Genomic DNA, 16,866 nt, shown 5'->3' with positions numbered 1-16,866 from the left:
GTGAGATATGAAGCAAGATGTAATAAAAACAAAACAGCAATTTTGACTTCATGGCAGCTTGCATAAACATTATGTATCAGACTGACAAATTAGGACTCACACATGAGAGGCGGTTATTTGTATTCAGTGTGCCATAGTTACTCAAAAATAATGAATGCATTACACATTATTTTACTTGACACAGTGCCTTGCAAAAGTATTTACCCCCCTTGAACTTTTCCACATTTTGTCATGTTTTAACCACAAATATAAATGTATTTTATTGGGATTTTATGTGATAGACCAACACAACGTGGTGCATAATTGTGAAGTGGAAGAAAAATGATACATGGTTTTATTTTATTTTTTTCAAATAAAAAACAGAAAAGTATGGTGTGCAAAAGTATTCATCCCCCTTTACCCTGGTACCCTTAAATAAATTCCAGTACAACCAGTGTCCAGTGCCTTCAAAATTCACCTACTTAGTAAATGGAGTTCACCTGTGTGTGATGTAATCTCAATGTAAATGCAGCTGCTCTGTGAAGGCCTCAGAGGTTTGTTAGAGAACATTAGTGAACAAACAGCATCAAGAGGCCCAAGGTACACACCAGACAGGTCAGAGATACAGTTGTAGAGAGCTTTTTATTCTACAACATTGCTTGTTCTTCTCTTCTCGCCAGTTATGGTTCCTTCTCCAGCAGCATGCCTCAAAGCTGGCTTCTCTTCATCCCTCTGCACTGGCTCAGCAGCCTGTCTGGCCAGTTTTTCTTCATCAGGCTGACCAATGGGTTCTACCACAGCTGCCTGTGAGTCATGGTTTTGGCTGGCTCCAGGGATGGGGAGGCTCTGAGTTGCTTGTTGGGATTCAGCTGCAGATGACATAGCAGCAGCATTCCACTGTACATCACCATTGGTCTGTAAGGCATAAGAACAGAAAAAGGTCATTTAGCAGATCTAAACGACATGGGGGCAATTTTCAGTAAAAATAGGAATGACACATTAAGAATGAACACATTCTCCTTCTTACAAGTAAAAAGTAAAATTCATTAGAGTTGAAAAGACATGCTCATTTCAGTATGCTCAGGAGCTTTGCTTCTACAGTCTTACTTTGTCCAGTAAAGCTTATGGTGGCTAGTCTTAGCTCACATTAGAGAATTGCTGTGTAATGGCCATTAGTCTCATGTGGCCACAATAGTAGTTAAATCTTGCTTTCAAGATTTTGAAAACTTAGCTTCAAATATGAAGATAGAAATGTTCTGTCAAATTTGCTCTGCCCTTTAACAGGCTTAACCAATACAGGTTTTTGATGACCTCAGACGTTTTCTAAGATCAAGTTTTAGGGAAAAGAAAGTGCTTCCAAATGCACCCCTTTTATTAAGAGCATGCTCCATTTTTTGTCAGTGTTACATGTGAGAACACTATATATATATATATATATATATATATATATATATATATATATATATATAAAATTATTATTCACACATGTGAATGTGAAGAACCTCCCTGCCTGAAAGGGACTGCTCAAACATTGGTCAAACCTGCTGATCACTGTTAAGATTGAGCTTAAAGGTCAAAGCAGTCAAGCTGTACCAGGAAACAATAAAAGAATTTTAAAAAAAAGTAGGTGTGCCTGAACAACAGTCTGCAGTTCCCACCTGCATGCCAACATTCTTCGGGACATATTTGTTCTTGCTGTGTAGCTGAGATGTCCCAGTGTGCTGTAGGTCAAAGCCCCAGCACTTCAGCCTGTCAAGACCCTCCACAGAGCGGCTTGTAGGGTTAATACGGTGGGCTGGGATCCGAGCAGGTAGATCCCAGGTCCCCTTGAATTCTGGCCATGCACTGCCCTGCTAAACCATCATACACAGAGACATATGAGTCATACATCAATTCACCATGACAGAAAGAGATTTTTAAAGAAGAGACAAAAAGAGGTTTGATAAGCTCACTTTTACCACCCCTGGTAGCAGGTGTCCTCTATTATCTGAAGTGAAGGTGGTATGACCCCCATGTGCAGTAGGTCTCTACATCCCCCCAACACACACACACGCACACACACACACACACACACACACACACACACACACACACACACACACACACACACACACACACAGGTGAGCATTGTAATGACAATGCTGCTCATCAGACTACAAGGTAATGTGAAATACAACTAGTCTAATACAACAAGACAGGACTGCTGATAAAACCAAAGTGAACTACCTGATTGGAGCACTTAGTCTCACACCAGTTCTGCAGTCTCTGCGACCTGAAAGCGCTGTCATACTGAGGATGAAAAGTGTGAACCAGGTCGTGTCAGAATGAATGCGAATATGTATATGTATATACACATACATATTTTTTAATTCTAAAATATAAAAGAGCAGCCAAATGTCTGATGTTTCCATAATTAGAACACATATGTTTACCTGGTTTGCTGAATAATTGGACGACATTTCTGCATCTGTCTGCCTCCGCGACTTTTTCTGCTGACTCGTTGCATAGCAACACAAACAACGCTCGCCCTCTCCCGGCGTTAGACTTTTCGTAACGTTACACTAGGTGCATCATAGATAAATGGGGGGCATAAACACACACACACACACACACACACACACACACACACACACACACACACACACACACACACACTAAACAAACAACATCAACAAATTAAAACTAACGTTAGCTGAAAAAGAAATCCGATTAATGAGTCTCTGTTCATATACATGCTACTTATATAATACCAAGTATAGTATAGTAGTACTCTCTATTGTGTTTTGAGTTAAACTAAACTAAACCAAACTTAAACATTTATTGCAGTCATTTACGGAGCCCTGGAGATGACAGGGATTTATTTATTTACTTATTTATTTATTTATTTATTTATTGTGCGATTTACTATCGCACGTGCCAGTTACTATCTCGCACGCACGACTTACCATCACGCACGTGCGATCTACTGTATCTCGCGCACGCGAAGTAAGTAAGACGCAGTGGCACTCTGGCTCAAATGATTGAATGAAGTGAACGTTGGGGCGTTAACTCAACATTGATGGGACGCTGGAATAATGAACAAGTGGTATTTACTTCAACAACTTAAATTGTAACAGACTTCTCGGTAACGTACCATACATAGTCGCCATGTTGTTGCACTCTGACCTACAGCGTATCAACTTCGACTTGTCTTATACAACAGCGCCCCCTTGTGGCATAAAAAAGCAATATGTCATGTCATGTCATTCATTGTCCGTAACCGCTTATCCCTTTCCATGGGGTTGCTGGAGCCAATCCCAGCCTTGTCTCAGGGCGAGGGCAGGGTACTCCCTGGACAAGTCGCCAGCTCATCGCAGGGCCCTCACTGATGAGCATTGTGGGGTTCAGTATCTCGCTAAAGGAAACTTCGACATGCAGCTCAGCCCTGCCCGGAGCCGGGATTTGAACCAGCGACCTTCCGATCACTAGTAAAGCGCAATAGTATATCTGAAAAAACAGAACACAAACACACCCAAACGTGTTTAGTGTCACTGTGAAAGCCAAGAGAATGTGGTCTGAGTGAGAATGTCATGGAAAACTTAAGGTATTGTAGTAAATTCAGGTTTTCTGTCACAACTTTCACATGAATATGATACTATATGCACCTGCATCCATTGTAAATCGTTTGCCCTGATTGCTAGTAGTCACTGCTGCAACCTTATTTCATAACCAAGCTGTTACCTTGACAACTCAGCTAATAAAACCTACACCTGGACACTCATCGGATCATCAAAATACCTATTACATGTACCCCTTACCGTTACACAGTAACAATAATGAGACACTTTATTAACTTTTATTAATCAAATAAAGTTATGAGGTGGTCTTGATCCATGATAATAAGGCTGCATTTAACGACTGCACTTTTTAATTACTATCTCTCGCGCGCGTCTTCCTATGTCGCACGCGCAATACAAAGTCGCGCGCGTGCGAGACAGTAAGACGCGCGCAAGATAATAAAAAAAACCATCCATGTCACCTGCAGGGGCTCCGTACCCATATATATGTCTATGGTCACGTCCTCTTTCATGACTTTTACTTTGGCAGGATAACCTGAAAGTAACAGACTAAAGATGCTCTGTAACTGAACCATCTCTGATCCAACTTTGCTTACCTACCGTCTTGAGATATCGTATTACGTATTATTTTATTTGCTAACACAGCCTCCATTTCAATGTGTTTTTGCACATGAAACAAAGTAACCTCTCATTTCGTCTCTTCAAGAAAGAGTCACAATCGACATTTATTTTGGTATCTCTGTCCGGAAGTTACTCGTCTTCCGTCAATTGACGCGCCTCGTGCAGTTATAGTTCGCAAGCTACAAAATGGAAGCTTGTAACGACGTCCAGCTGACTTTCTTGAGCATCGTACCACTTCTGAGTCCCAGTTCGTTTCTTGAGGAACATGCACCAGCACTTCCGGAGCATAACTCGTCACTGTCAGGCTGATAGTCGTTTTAGTTTGTTGTCGACCCTTGTAGACAGTCGTTTTCGTACAAAGCTAGAGAATAACGCTACTGCTGATGGTCCTTGAGCCATGGAGGGTCCGTCCTCTAGTCTACTTGCCACTGCAGACGGACCTCTGCTCCTCGCATTCAGGAGAGATCTAGGCGGGGATGGAGAGTCCGATCCTGCCCAGGACATAAAGACACACTTTCGTGTCTGTCGATTCGTTATGGAGACAGGTAGCGTCAAATTAACTTCGTGACGAAACTGTGTGTGCTAATAGTAACGTCAATACTGCATGGAAGTGCAGTTCTTTCACCAGGACTTATCCTAAATTTGGAACAAAAGTTAGATTTGTAATTTAGGACTGTTTTAAATCGGCATTAAGTCAACGTTTGGATGCCCATTCATGCTTGATGATCATTTACATTCTTTAATCATATCTGCTTCCGCTGTATTTAATTTCTTAAAACTGGCAGTAGTGCAGTGATTTGCTGGTACAAAGTTGGACATATGTCTTTGTCATGAAATGTTTCTCTGTCCCATATAGAAAGAATACGTAAATTGACATTGCAGTGTATGCGAGATCATTTAGGTGTGTAGTTAAATTCACCACTCATTTCATCTGCCAAACAGCACTTAAACTGCGTTTAGCATTGCCTCTACACTTTTGATTGTTTAGGTCCACTAATGTGTATTATGGTGGAAGAAGACTGAGATAATACTAAGAAAGATAGAAATTGACATTTTAGCCACAATTTTGCCAGTCACTTGCTAGAATTTTGAATTGCTTCCTCGAATTTTTTTCAGTGATTCAAATGAATAATAAAGTAAAATGAAATGGCGAATCTGTGTGATTATCATAATCAAACAGATTACATAGAAAGTAGATTACATTAGATGACAATATGTGAAAATAAATCTGTCAAAGATGATGAACCATCAAATTTGATTACAGAACAAGTGTATCTTTCCTTGCACAGGGGTGAAGCTGGGTATGCGCTCAGTGCCCGTGGCCACAGCATGTGTGTTGTATCACCGTTTCTTTGAACGTGTCAGCATACGTGCGTATGAACCCTACTTGGTGGCCATGAGCTGTGTGTACCTGGCTGGCAAAGTGGAGGAGCAGCACATCAGGACCCGTGACATAATCAACGTAAGCCATAGGTAATATGCCTGCTTGCTGTAAATCCACGTTGATTAATTGACTGACACTGATGAGAGCAAAATACTGCTCTCATAAAGTACACAAATTCATCTTATTATTATCCAGTGAGAAAGATTAGAGAAAAAGGTCTCTAACTTAAAAACAGAGTCAGGTTTTAGATGTTGAAAGTTACGTCTGTTGGCTTAGATAGATAGATAGATAGATAGATAGATAGATAGATAGATAGATAGATAGATAGATAGATAGATAGATAGATAGATAGATAGATATAGGGGTGTGTGTGTGTGTGTGTATGTGTATATATATATATATATATATATATATATATATATATATATATATATATATATATATATATATATATATATATATATATATATATATATATATATATATATATATATATATATATATATATATACATATATACATTTATAAATGTCTGAGAATAGTGAATAATATCTGTGGATATTTCAGCCTAAATTAATGTATTCATTATATGTTATGTCCAGCCAGCAGTCCAAAACCAGACAAGAAAACCAGCTACCTCTGGAGCCAGTGAAATTTTTGCATTCACTGGCTGTTCATTATTAGGTATTTGTGGGTATTAGGTATTATTGGGTATTTGTGCATCAACTAATCAATCGAATAATTCACAAAATAATTTGGCTTTAAAAGTGCAGCAAGATATTCTGAGGAAAGATAGTGTCTGTATTTGAAATTAATTTATCAATGTGACATTAATTGTCATATCATTTGGTCATTGGTTTTTGGGTGGACAAAACAACAAAGTTCCTAAGAGTAGTTGAGATGCTTGATTAAGTTTTACAGCAGGGTGTCCTGAAAACAGGAAACCTTATATCATCATTGTTCAAAATGGTTGCCTTGAATGCTCTCCACCTGTACCTCCCTTCTACCTTCCCCTCCTGCTTCCACTCCTCCCTCATAGGTATTTCAACAGTGGCAGTGCTCCTCTAGAGTGCGACAAGGAGTTCTGGGACTTGAGGGACAGTGTGGTGCAGTGTGAGCTCCTTATTCTCCGGCAGCTCAACTTTCATGTCTCCTTTGAACACCCTCACAAGGTAGGAGTTGTGTGCATTTGAGTGTTTGTGCATGTGCGCTACAGGTGTGGAAACTTCTTGATTATAAGATGCATCTCGATGCAGACATTTTACATTTACACTTTACGTTTTTCTTTACAAACGCTTAAGTCTAACGGTTGGGCTGGTGTGTTGCTGCCTTTAGGCAGATGCTTTTGTCCAAAGTGACTTGCAATAAGTAGATTTGTCACAAGAGAGAAACCACAACATATCACTGTTGACAGAGTAAAAGGAAATATATAAACAGTTGTCAAGCACTCATCTGAGGATCGCAACTGCAATTTGTCCAAGATTCTTTAAGTGCATAAGTGCTATGATTGAAGTACTAATGATACGAACATGGAAGAGAAGACATACGCATACAGAGAAGAGTCGTGACTTTGCTGAGTGGGCTTTGTTTGCTCTCAGGGATGGGGGTACCACCTGGCCAGCCGATGTAGATGAGCGAAGTGCCCTCTCTGGGGCCAGGAGTTGAGTTGCGTCTTTTGCGAGGAAAGACTGGATCCTGTGGATGTTGTAGAGGGCAAATCTGCAGTGATGTTGGGAGTGCAGGACAGTCCGTTGTCAAGGATTATGTCCGGGTTCCTCGCCATCAAAGAAGGCGATACTGTGACATCCTCGACAGTGACTGACAGGTACATGTATGGGCAGTCTTTCTCCAGGTTGAAGAGTTCAGTTTTACTAAGGTTGCATTTGAGGTGACACGCAGCTGTCCAAGCAAAGATGTCTGCCAAACATTCTGAGATGTGCGTTGCAACGTAGGTGTTGTAGAAGGATGGGGGGGAAGAGAGGAATAGTTGGGTGTCGTCAGCATAATGGTGGTAAGAGAATCCATGAAATGTGCTTGCAAAGCCTAGTGATCTAGTGTATAGTGATAATAGAAGCAGCCCTGATACTGAGCCTTGAGGGACACCAGTTTCCAGAAAGCAGGGTTTGGACAAGGAGCCTTTCCATGTGACCTGAAAGATGCCATTTGTCAAGTATGATGTGAACCCCCTTAAAGCAGAGACAGCAATGCCCAGTTCAGCCAAAGTGGAGAGGAGGATTTGGTGGCTGACTGTGTCAAATGCAGGAGAAGTCAGGGAGAATAAGGACTGATGAGTGGGATGAGGCTCTGGCGGCACTGAGTGACTCAGTCACCGTGAGGAGGGCCATCTCAATGGAGTGACCAGTCCTGAAGGCTGACTGAAGAGGGTCAAGGTGGTCATTTTCTGAAAGATAGGAGGACAGTTGGGTATGGACTGCACATTGCAGAGGAGTGACAGAGGAGACACAGGTCTGTAATTTCGGATGTCAGCTGAGTCTAGGGTGGGTTTCTTTAGGAGTGGCTTTACTGTGGCTGTCTTGAAAAGAGCTGGAATAATGCCTGAAGTGAGGGAGGAGATGATTAGAGTGTTGAGGAATGGCAGGATGTCAGAAAGATGTTTTGGAGAAGGGGGGAGGGAATCGGGTCCAGGGAACAGGTGGTGGCATGGTTAGACGTCACTAGTGGTGAGAACATCTTCAGAGGAGAGAGGGCTGAAGCAGGTGAGGCCATCGAAAAAGATGAGAGTCAGAGGAGGTGCTTTCTGGATGGGCATGGGAGTAAATGATTAGCTGATGTCTTTATCAGCAGTGAGGGAGGAAGGAGGGGGAGGGGTGAGGAGGGAAGTGAATAAGGAGAATAGTTTCCTGGGGTTGGAGGCAGATGAGTTGAACTTGAAGGCAGATTTGGCTGCTGATGCCGTTGAGGTGGGGTGGGGAACATGCCAGTCGGGAGGGGAGGGGACAGAGAGTGTCTAGAGGAGGAGAGGGAGGATAGCAGAGTGGAGGAGGCTTCCTCAGTCGACATTAGTGAATTGGCCTGTAGATGATAGTGAGGAAAGAACAGTAGAGGAGAGAGCAGAAGGAGAGAGGGATTTCAGATTGCAGTGGGTGGTGACTGTGTGAGGTGTAGGGGTGAGGAAGGTGGTGAATTTTAAGGGAAAGGGAAAGTGACAAAGCAGTGGTCAGACACACAGTGAGCGGGGTAACGGAGAGTGCAAAGGTTGAGTTGGTTTGCCCGGTGGGTGGGTGGAGAGGGGGGAGAATGTCAGGACAAAAGTGGAGAAGAAGTCGATGAATTCAGGTGAGTGCAGCTTCTCTGGGAGGATGTTGAAGTCACCCAGGACAACGAGTGGCGTGCCATCATCAGGGGAGCAGCTTAGGAGAGTGACCATCCCCTCAAAGAAGTCACAGAGAGGACCGGGAGGGAGACAAAGCACCACAGTGTTGAATTTGAAAAGAAGTATGACAGAAACCATGTGGAATTCAAAAGCAGATCTGGGTAGGTGGTCCAGGGGAAGGACCTGATAGGAGCACATGGGAGAGATGAGGAGGCCAGTTCCTCCTCGACCTCTTTTCCTTGGGGATTGTGAGAATGAGTAGGCAGTTGAGAGGGCAGCTGGAGTGGCAGTGTTTTCTGGGGTGATCCAGGTCTTGGTAAGGGCCAGGAAGTGGATAGTCTGCAGGGAGGCGTTGGCTGAAATGGTGTCTGCCTTCTTGACTTCAGACTGGCAGTTCCATAGCCCCCCCAGTACTTCAAGTTGCAGATAGACTCCCTAAGTCTTTGTTTGCCAGTCTTCGTTCAGCTGGCCTGACGCTGTAGTGACTAGCTAGATTAACCTCATGCAGGCTTAGCTTAGTTTCACAACAATTTACCCAAAAAGTATAGAGACAAGATTAACTATTACAGCTAACCTTCCTCACAGAATGCCTAACACTAGATCTGCAATTCCCTGTTACTCATCGGCACTTATTTCACAGCTTGTCTTTCCTGGACAGGTGAGCACTGGCTGCTACATGGAAGACTCTTCATTGATGCAGAGACAGAGCATAATCGAGAGTGTACAACTGTTGACTGTCTGACCTCAGCTGAATTGAGGGCCGACATCAGGCTTAATGTTACTTATGTAGGAGGTACGTCAGAATGAGGCAGAGATCATTTGTGAGTGGTTAAAAAAAACAAACTTTCAAGTATTTTTTTAAATGGACATTTCAGAGCACATGTCAGATTTTATGAACGCTGAGCATTATGTCGACTGCTCTAGTCTGATTGTTGGAAGGACTTTCTGAATCAAAGGGGAATGTGAATGATAAAAAATACCCATGTGCATTAATATATTGATCACTGAGAATGCCATACATTAAGATCTGTCACGGTGCATCGAGAATAGTTTTGCATTTTGCATTCTTACATGTGCATATGCTGTTATATCTGTTATATTTACTGTAGAGTTTCCCTCACTGTTACTACTAATGTTGACATGTATTTGTGTTGACAGCTACTGTATGATCTCAGTTGAAGTGATTCTGAATAGGGTCTGTGATTTGCTGATGGCCCCTGCACGTAAATTTGTTCCTATATTAAAGTAAGCAAATGTAATTGCTGCTCCTAACATTTTGTTATCAACGGATGGTAAACTGTTTTTTGAAAGCGCTACAGCCTCCCTTTTAAAAAATCATGGAAAATCACTTTCACTTAAAGTACTACTTTGTGACCTTACCTTTTAAAACTAGATTGACACTCAATTAAAAGTGTAATTCTGCTGACAAAGCAAGCAGCCAACATTATTTCTATAAATGATCTATTTTCTACCTAAGGATTTATCTGTAAGTGGGAAAAAATATGAATGTGTTCTGTTGCATAATGATTGAAGAAGTGCTCCTAAATTCTGTGCTGGTGTTTCTAAAACTTTCAGCATGAGTGCTACTAGTGGAAAAAGTTAGTTTGGAGTAGAGCTGTACTGATTTCAATATCCTTTGGTGATTCTAATTTTCTTTCTTAAAACTTTAATTGACAGAATACACAAATTGTATGTTAAGAATAAAACACATTTTCTCCAAAAGTGCACCAGGTTACAGAAACCCTCTCTCACTCGCACTAAAAGTAGTCTTAAAATAAAGTGCAGTTAGTAGATATGTTTTTTTGTACAAATAACATGCGTCTATAAATAAATTGCAGTAAATCCCATGTTATTTCACATGTTTAACAATTAGAAACAACATACTGTATAGGATTTGATTGTATTTTCTCTCTCTCTCTCTCTCTCTCTCTCTCTCTCTCACCAGTATTTACTCCACTATCTGCTATCTGTGAAGTCGCTTGTGAACCGCCACGCTTGGTCTCGAACCCCCATCGCTGAGACTTCCTGGGCATTACTTCGAGATTGTTACCATGGAGCCATGTGCATCCGCCACATACCCCAGCACATTGCCATAGCAACACTGTATCTGGCTCTAAACAGCTATGGAGTAGAGCTGCCAGTTGGGCAGAAAGAGTGGTGGCAGGTAGGTGTTCACCCTATCTATATCTATATCTATATATCTATCTATCTATCTATCTATCTATCTATCTATCTATCTATCTATATACATACAAAATAGTACTTCAATAATAACAATTATATAAATAACAGTAAGGGTAGATATTTGATTAGCACTGCATAAGTAGGAAAACAGGGAAGGGGATAGATAGGTATGTTGCTGGATGAATCATTGTGCATGTGTCTCAGGAAACACATCAATTAATCGATTAATCAGCACTTTTCATACATCGTAATGTTGAACAAAGTGCCCCCCCCCCCCACACACACACACAAACACACACAAACCGACACACACGTATCCAGCTACTTAAACACAGTAAATGAAATAAAAAGCAAGATAAAATAAAATATAACAACAACAACAATAATAATAGTAAATTAATATTATTATCACTTTGATGATGATGGTGATTATTATTATTATTATTATTATTATTATTATTATAGATAAATAAAATAGATGAGTGCTCTTCTTGTCATACGGGACACAATTATTACACGATACCGCGAATGTTGGCTGCTTTATAGCGGGTGTTTGTGGGCTGCTGCGGTTTTCTCAGTGAACAAGTGTCCCACTTGCATCTGTTTGAGATTCTGAAATAAATGGGTTGGTCCACTGCCTTTAGTTGCAAAAGCCTATGAACAAACTTTGCAGTGGACGCTGGTTTGTTCGAGGTCTGATGCTACAGAACCAAACTACTAACGAGACGGGGACTTTTGAGGAACGAACTCTTGGCTCGCTGCATGTTGTGTTTCCTTCTCTGTGCAAAGTCAATGCAAGGAGGGCGGAGTCCTCTATGAACTACGGAAGCCTGTAAGTAGCGTCGGCCCTAAACCAAAAACTCGAATTAATCGATTTTGCCGATTTATCGCCCAGTCCTACATTCAGCCATTTAGAATTCAATTGTGGAGCTAGGTTCACAAACTGTGTTTCAAAATTTCTGTGTTTAGGATTTAATGGGCGGGTCAGAAATCATGGCCGCATTACGTAACGTGGCCATCATTAACATAAACCCAGCCCTGCTGTGGAAGCGGTATAAGTACGTTCAGCACATTAGCTTGCGTGGTTTTTCTGCTCACCCTCCAGTCTTGGCTAGCATCTCTTACGATAGTTTGAAGCTAGCTACCAGCTAACCACTCAGCTAACCAGTCATGTCTCCTCCACATCGCTTGTGCATCTTTCCTGGATGCCACAGTGTGCAGGGTAATGGTGCCGTTACCTTATTTAAGTTTCCTACGGACTACAACGTAAGGAAACGATGGATGGATTTTGTCAAAAGGAGCTACTGTGGAGAGTTCAAAATCACTACCAAGACCCGTCTCTGCAGTGTCCACTTTACCACCGACAGTTACAGCAACTGTCACCGGGTGAAGTCTGAATTTCTGAAGAGTCCGTTGACACTGGTCAGTGGGGCCAAACCGACCTCCATCACCGGCTTGCATCCTCCCGTCCCGCTGACAGCAAGGGCCACCATCACGGCCACAGGCATTATGTGCCTGCCTGCGACCCTCTCCACCCCACCGACAGTGGATGCTCTCATCTCCACCACAGGCATTATGTGCCCGCCAGAGAGTTTAAGTGCTCATGTTATAAATATTGTACATTTGGGTAATTAAATGCAGGAGATGCTGGAGCATGATGCAGCAATCCAGCTGAATTTAGCATGGAGCAGGAAGTAAAGCACTGAAATAACAAACAACATCCGGTTACTTTTCAAAATAAAACACTCCGTGTTGACACCACCACACAAATCTCAAAAAAGAGATAAACACAACGTCTTCTGCTGATCCTTCGGTTGGGAACACTTCGTGTTGTTTTTAATAACACAGACCTATAACTGCGGTCGCGAGTGATTATGTGATTATCGTGGGAACTTCTCGGCCTCGTGAGGCCAGCTGTCTAACGTTACCATACTGCGCTGTGACGGACTCAAAACGTAGCCGGTGGGGATTGTTGGAAGGCAGAGCAAAACCAAATCGGAGCCGCAATGCAGTGGACCATATCCAGTGGAAATTGGGCCGACTCATTAGTCATTCTCATGGCAAAAAACAACACACAAAGAAGCTAACGTTAGCATTGGGCTAACCTTACCTGGCAAACCTTACATATTTAATGAAAATAACAAAACCCCCCAAAACAAACAAATCATTCCCTGTCCAACAGAAAGAGAGCAACCTCTGTATAACTTTTTAGGCCCTTCACATGCCCCAGTTGTCTCCACCGCTGCACCGATGTTGACTCAGGTCCGACTTTCTTTATCCAGAGCCTTTTTCGTCGCAGCCTTTCCTGCCTCAGGCTTTCTTTTCCTTGCCTTTTCAGTGGGATGAGCGCTTACAAGTAACGCTGGCTGCATATTCTCTGCCATTGTAACCAAATGAACGTCTTCTCCTGCAACTCTGTATTTCTGCAATCCATGCTATTTGGCCTGAATAGCACGGATTAGTCAGCTTTTTCTCAGTCCTGCAGCTGCCACAGAGGTCTGATTATTTTCATTCCTTTTTCTGAATACATAATGTATTGACTACTCTCAGGATAGCAGGACAATTTCACCCAGTATAACAAAATGTGTTTCTGAACAACATTACAGACCCTAGCTTTAAGTTTATTTAAGTTTGTCATGGCGCGGAGTTGGAGTTGTGGAATATCTGTCCATTGATTTGTCAAAAATGATTAATGCACTTTTGTTGTTTTGCTTGTTTTGTTTTAAGATGGAGTTCAGTGTTTCATTTATTTCACGTGGACATTGCTTTTTGAGCTTGAATGAGGTTTTGACCTATTCTTTTTGTTTTAAACTATTCGAATTTAGCAATGATGGGTCGGCATCCTTTGCTTGATGGTTTTCATAAAGCTGTGAACTCTGAACTGTGCTGTGCCACACCCACAAGGTTTGTACCCTTGTACACTTTCAACAGCGACATGACCACTCTGCCACCCAGCCAGTCTTCACAGTAGGAAGTGTTTTGTATGTACTAAGTATTAATTGAATGGTACAGGCAATAATATTTTTCCATTGTCAAAACAATTTTACAAATTAGGTCTCTTTTATTCGTGCTTTGACTTCTCTCACACTATCCAAATGCAAATAGAATAGTCAAGATTTGTTGTGGGTTTCTGCGTCAAGCCTCAAGGAATTCAAATCTGGGTCATTTAAATGGTGTGGACCTCTGATGTCCACTGTTTGAGTGTTTATTGAGACCAGGTATGGAGTTGAAGTCTGTATTGTGCGTATGTGTTTGTAGGTGCTGTGTGAGGATGTGACCAAAGCAGACATCGATGCTGTGATCTCCGACCTTCTTCATCTTTATGACATGGAGGCTAAGTGTATCTGAAGGACACACCTACAAGGCCCCCACACACAATGGAGATGCGTGTGTGAGACAAACACTTTGTATTGCCCCAGATGGTCTCTGAGCTGTGACAAAAACATACCTGCACTACCAATTCCTGCCACCCTGGGGAGACATTTCCTGCTTTCTGGTCTCTGATCTCTCAGGTCTGTGGAATACTGATGTGCTCTGGATTATGTTATCAGCTGCACCAAAAACATCCCCGTCCTGAGCACCAGACATCTCTTCACACACCATACATGATGTTTTAACAAGGGATACCCCTGTATTGATTTAATGGGGAAATCTAAAGTAAAGTAAGGCACCTTGTTTGATAATTTACGTTTTTCCAACAAATCCATAAGAATTAATGGGAATGGTGACCACAGTTAGATACTCGTTATTAAATTACACATTCATAACACATTTCTGCGTTAGTATGATAATATTAATGAATGGGTAGTTGAGGTTAACTCTGTATTGTTTCGTTTGAATCCAGGGAGAATCTGTATGCAGTTTCTGTACATATTTACATATGGGCAACATTTCCTTAAATTTCAACTCCTTTTGGCATCGGGTATTATTGTGTGAAAACAATATTCACATGTGAATGTATTAATTGGATTAACCATAAGTGTTGATATGTCATGGTGGTTATAGTGGCAGCTGAAGTGGCTCTTGATTTATTTTAAGTTTTGTTTTTCTGTCCTGCCATTGCCAGAGCTATTTCTATGAATTAGTAAAAATAAAGTTGCTGTTAAAATGATTCAGACTATGTATTTTTCAAAGCCAAGTCCGCATCCTGACACATGGTAAGGATATGTGTATTGTATTCTGTGTTTTCTTCTTGTCACTTGTCATGTAAAAAACCTGATAATTTCAATACTTTTAGATCAATTAGTCTACATATCAGAACTTGATAGACCCTATCCTCTGTGCCATAGAGCACCATCCTTGTCAAAAACTATTAAAAACACATCAGTGAACCACACTGTTGATCTGGGTTTCATGTTCCTTCACTAACATGAACACACACACTGCAGTTCATGAACTTGTTTTACTTGATATAAGTAACATGAATTTAATGCAAACATTCTGGAGCAGTGCGATGACTATAAAGAGTATAGAGATACTGTGATTGTTCATTGTAATGTTCCAGTTATGAAATACTTTTTAGTGTATTGCATTGTTGACAGTGATGTTTGTTTGAGTCCCAATTTCAGCTGACTATGTTCTCTTTTAGGGTTGCACCAATACCATTTTTTTCAGAGTACAAGTATTTTCACTTTTGTACTTGCCAATACCCAGTACCAATACTGATATTTCTACCACAAAAAAACTATTAGGTTACAGATGCAGTGAATTGGATGACAGATTCATTTTCTTCTCTGCTTGTTACAACCAATGATAATAAATAAATAAATATACATACATATAAATAATCATTATTTCCTGTTTCAACAAAAAGCCTCCACACTGGCACTGTCTTCACATTTGACAAAATGAAATTTGACAAACACAGTCAACTTAAAATCTCAAACTATTGCACATCTCCACATTTGAATCAGTGTGATATATAATGAAGTAGTCTAGTAGTTGTATCATCGTCTGCATGTAATCAAGAATTGACTGTCAAATCAAAAGTAAGTTCAAAAGTAAAAGTAAAATTTATTGTCACTTAACATTTAATTATACAGATATATAATACTGTATGTATTATTTTCTTCTCTCTTTAAGGGAAAAGCTGCATTTAAAAATAGTGAAAATAAATACAATAGCTTTTTAAAAAATGTGCAGCTTAAAATTTAGTACTTCATTTGTGAAAAATAACATTTCTAGTTCTGTTTCCCCTCAAGTAAGAGTTCAGCTACTGCACTCGTGCACTCCTGGACAACCCCTCCATCAGTAAATGGCTTTCTGTATTGACCAGAAATTCAAGCGACTCTGGGGGAACATAACTCTTGGAGACAACATGTGGAGTTACTCTTCTCTCTGTTGTCTCTGGCTCAGCTGTCCCATTCACACTGCCGTTTGGAGGTAGAATGATGGCTGTACTACTGGCGAACTGAACCAGTGTGAATGGATAAGCTGGCGGCTTGGAGCGAGGGCGTGTCGATCGTACAGTCTGATAACTGCACACATCCCTCACTCAACTTAATAAAGAGAAATCTGCCACAAAGCAACGTTACATGACCAAACAAAAGTAACTTAGTAACTGTAACTGTCTTTGACTTAGATGAGGAAAAAAACACCACAGCTGTACGTGGAGAAGCATCTGTCCTCCTGCCTGTCCTACCGACTCTCGGTCAGAAAAAAACACTCACCGAGTGTTTGTGATGAATATAAATCACCGCGACCTTCAGCCCTCTCGACCAAGATTTCAGTGAATTTTGACCCAGAAAACATACTGTCCCCGAGAGTGAGGGAGTCAGACAGTGTCCAGTTTACTGATGGCAATTATG

At 41.2% G+C, this 16,866-nt stretch overlaps 2 protein-coding genes across 6 annotated transcripts; one reads left to right on the top strand and one right to left on the bottom strand.

Annotated features, from left to right (window-relative positions):
• Window positions 1–602: 602 nt before the first annotated feature.
• Window positions 603–3,200, bottom strand: cfap126 (cilia and flagella associated protein 126). 5 transcript variants are annotated; one of them, XM_037102710.1, is made up of 6 exons: window positions 3,113–3,200; window positions 2,412–2,540; window positions 2,206–2,268; window positions 1,932–2,006; window positions 1,638–1,832; window positions 603–894 (listed from the first exon to the last, which is right to left on the bottom strand). In XM_037102710.1, the coding sequence occupies exons 1-6, from the start codon at window positions 3,113–3,115 to the stop codon at window positions 622–624; spliced, it is 738 nt and encodes a 245-aa protein (XP_036958605.1). In that variant the 5' UTR covers window positions 3,116–3,200; the 3' UTR covers window positions 603–621. The 5 variants fall into 5 exon arrangements, with proteins under 5 accessions (XP_036958605.1, XP_036958606.1, XP_036958604.1 ...); XM_037102711.1 differs by lacking the exon at window positions 3,113–3,200 and adding an exon at window positions 2,925–3,084; XM_037102709.1 differs by lacking the exon at window positions 3,113–3,200 and adding an exon at window positions 2,925–2,943 and having other exon boundaries at window positions 1,638–1,829.
• Window positions 3,201–4,339: 1,139 nt separating this feature from the next.
• On the top strand, window positions 4,340–15,170 carry ccnq (cyclin Q). The gene is made up of 5 exons (XM_037102715.1): window positions 4,340–4,702; window positions 5,447–5,630; window positions 6,581–6,713; window positions 10,821–11,039; window positions 14,318–15,170. The coding sequence occupies exons 1-5, from the start codon at window positions 4,555–4,557 to the stop codon at window positions 14,405–14,407; spliced, it is 774 nt and encodes a 257-aa protein (XP_036958610.1). The 5' UTR covers window positions 4,340–4,554; the 3' UTR covers window positions 14,408–15,170.
• The last annotated feature ends 1,696 nt before the right edge of the window (window positions 15,171–16,866 follow it).

This window comes from Acanthopagrus latus, chromosome 7 (genome assembly GCF_904848185.1).
Source record: "Acanthopagrus latus isolate v.2019 chromosome 7, fAcaLat1.1, whole genome shotgun sequence".
In the NCBI taxonomy this organism is placed as follows: Eukaryota; Metazoa; Chordata; class Actinopteri; order Spariformes; family Sparidae; genus Acanthopagrus; species Acanthopagrus latus.
Note: the sequence above shows the minus strand (reverse complement) of the source record. Positions and strands in the feature narration are given on the sequence as shown.

Excerpts from the sequence above, each read along its gene's own strand:
- cfap126 (XM_037102710.1), bottom strand. Across the intron at positions 2,269-2,411 it reads CCAATTATTCAGCAAACCAG|TATGACAGCGCTTTCAGGTC; the intron begins GTAAACATATGT and ends TTTCATCCTCAG. Across the intron at positions 2,007-2,205 it reads AGACTAAGTGCTCCAATCAG|AGACCTACTGCACATGGGGG; the intron begins GTAGTTCACTTT and ends GGGGGGATGTAG.
- ccnq (XM_037102715.1), top strand. The coding sequence starts at position 4,555 with ATGGAGGGTCCGTCCTCTAGTCTACTTGCCACTGCAGACGGACCTCTG. Across the intron at positions 6,714-10,820 it reads CCTTTGAACACCCTCACAAG|TATTTACTCCACTATCTGCT; the intron begins GTAGGAGTTGTG and ends CTCTCTCACCAG. Across the intron at positions 11,040-14,317 it reads GGCAGAAAGAGTGGTGGCAG|GTGCTGTGTGAGGATGTGAC; the intron begins GTAGGTGTTCAC and ends ATGTGTTTGTAG.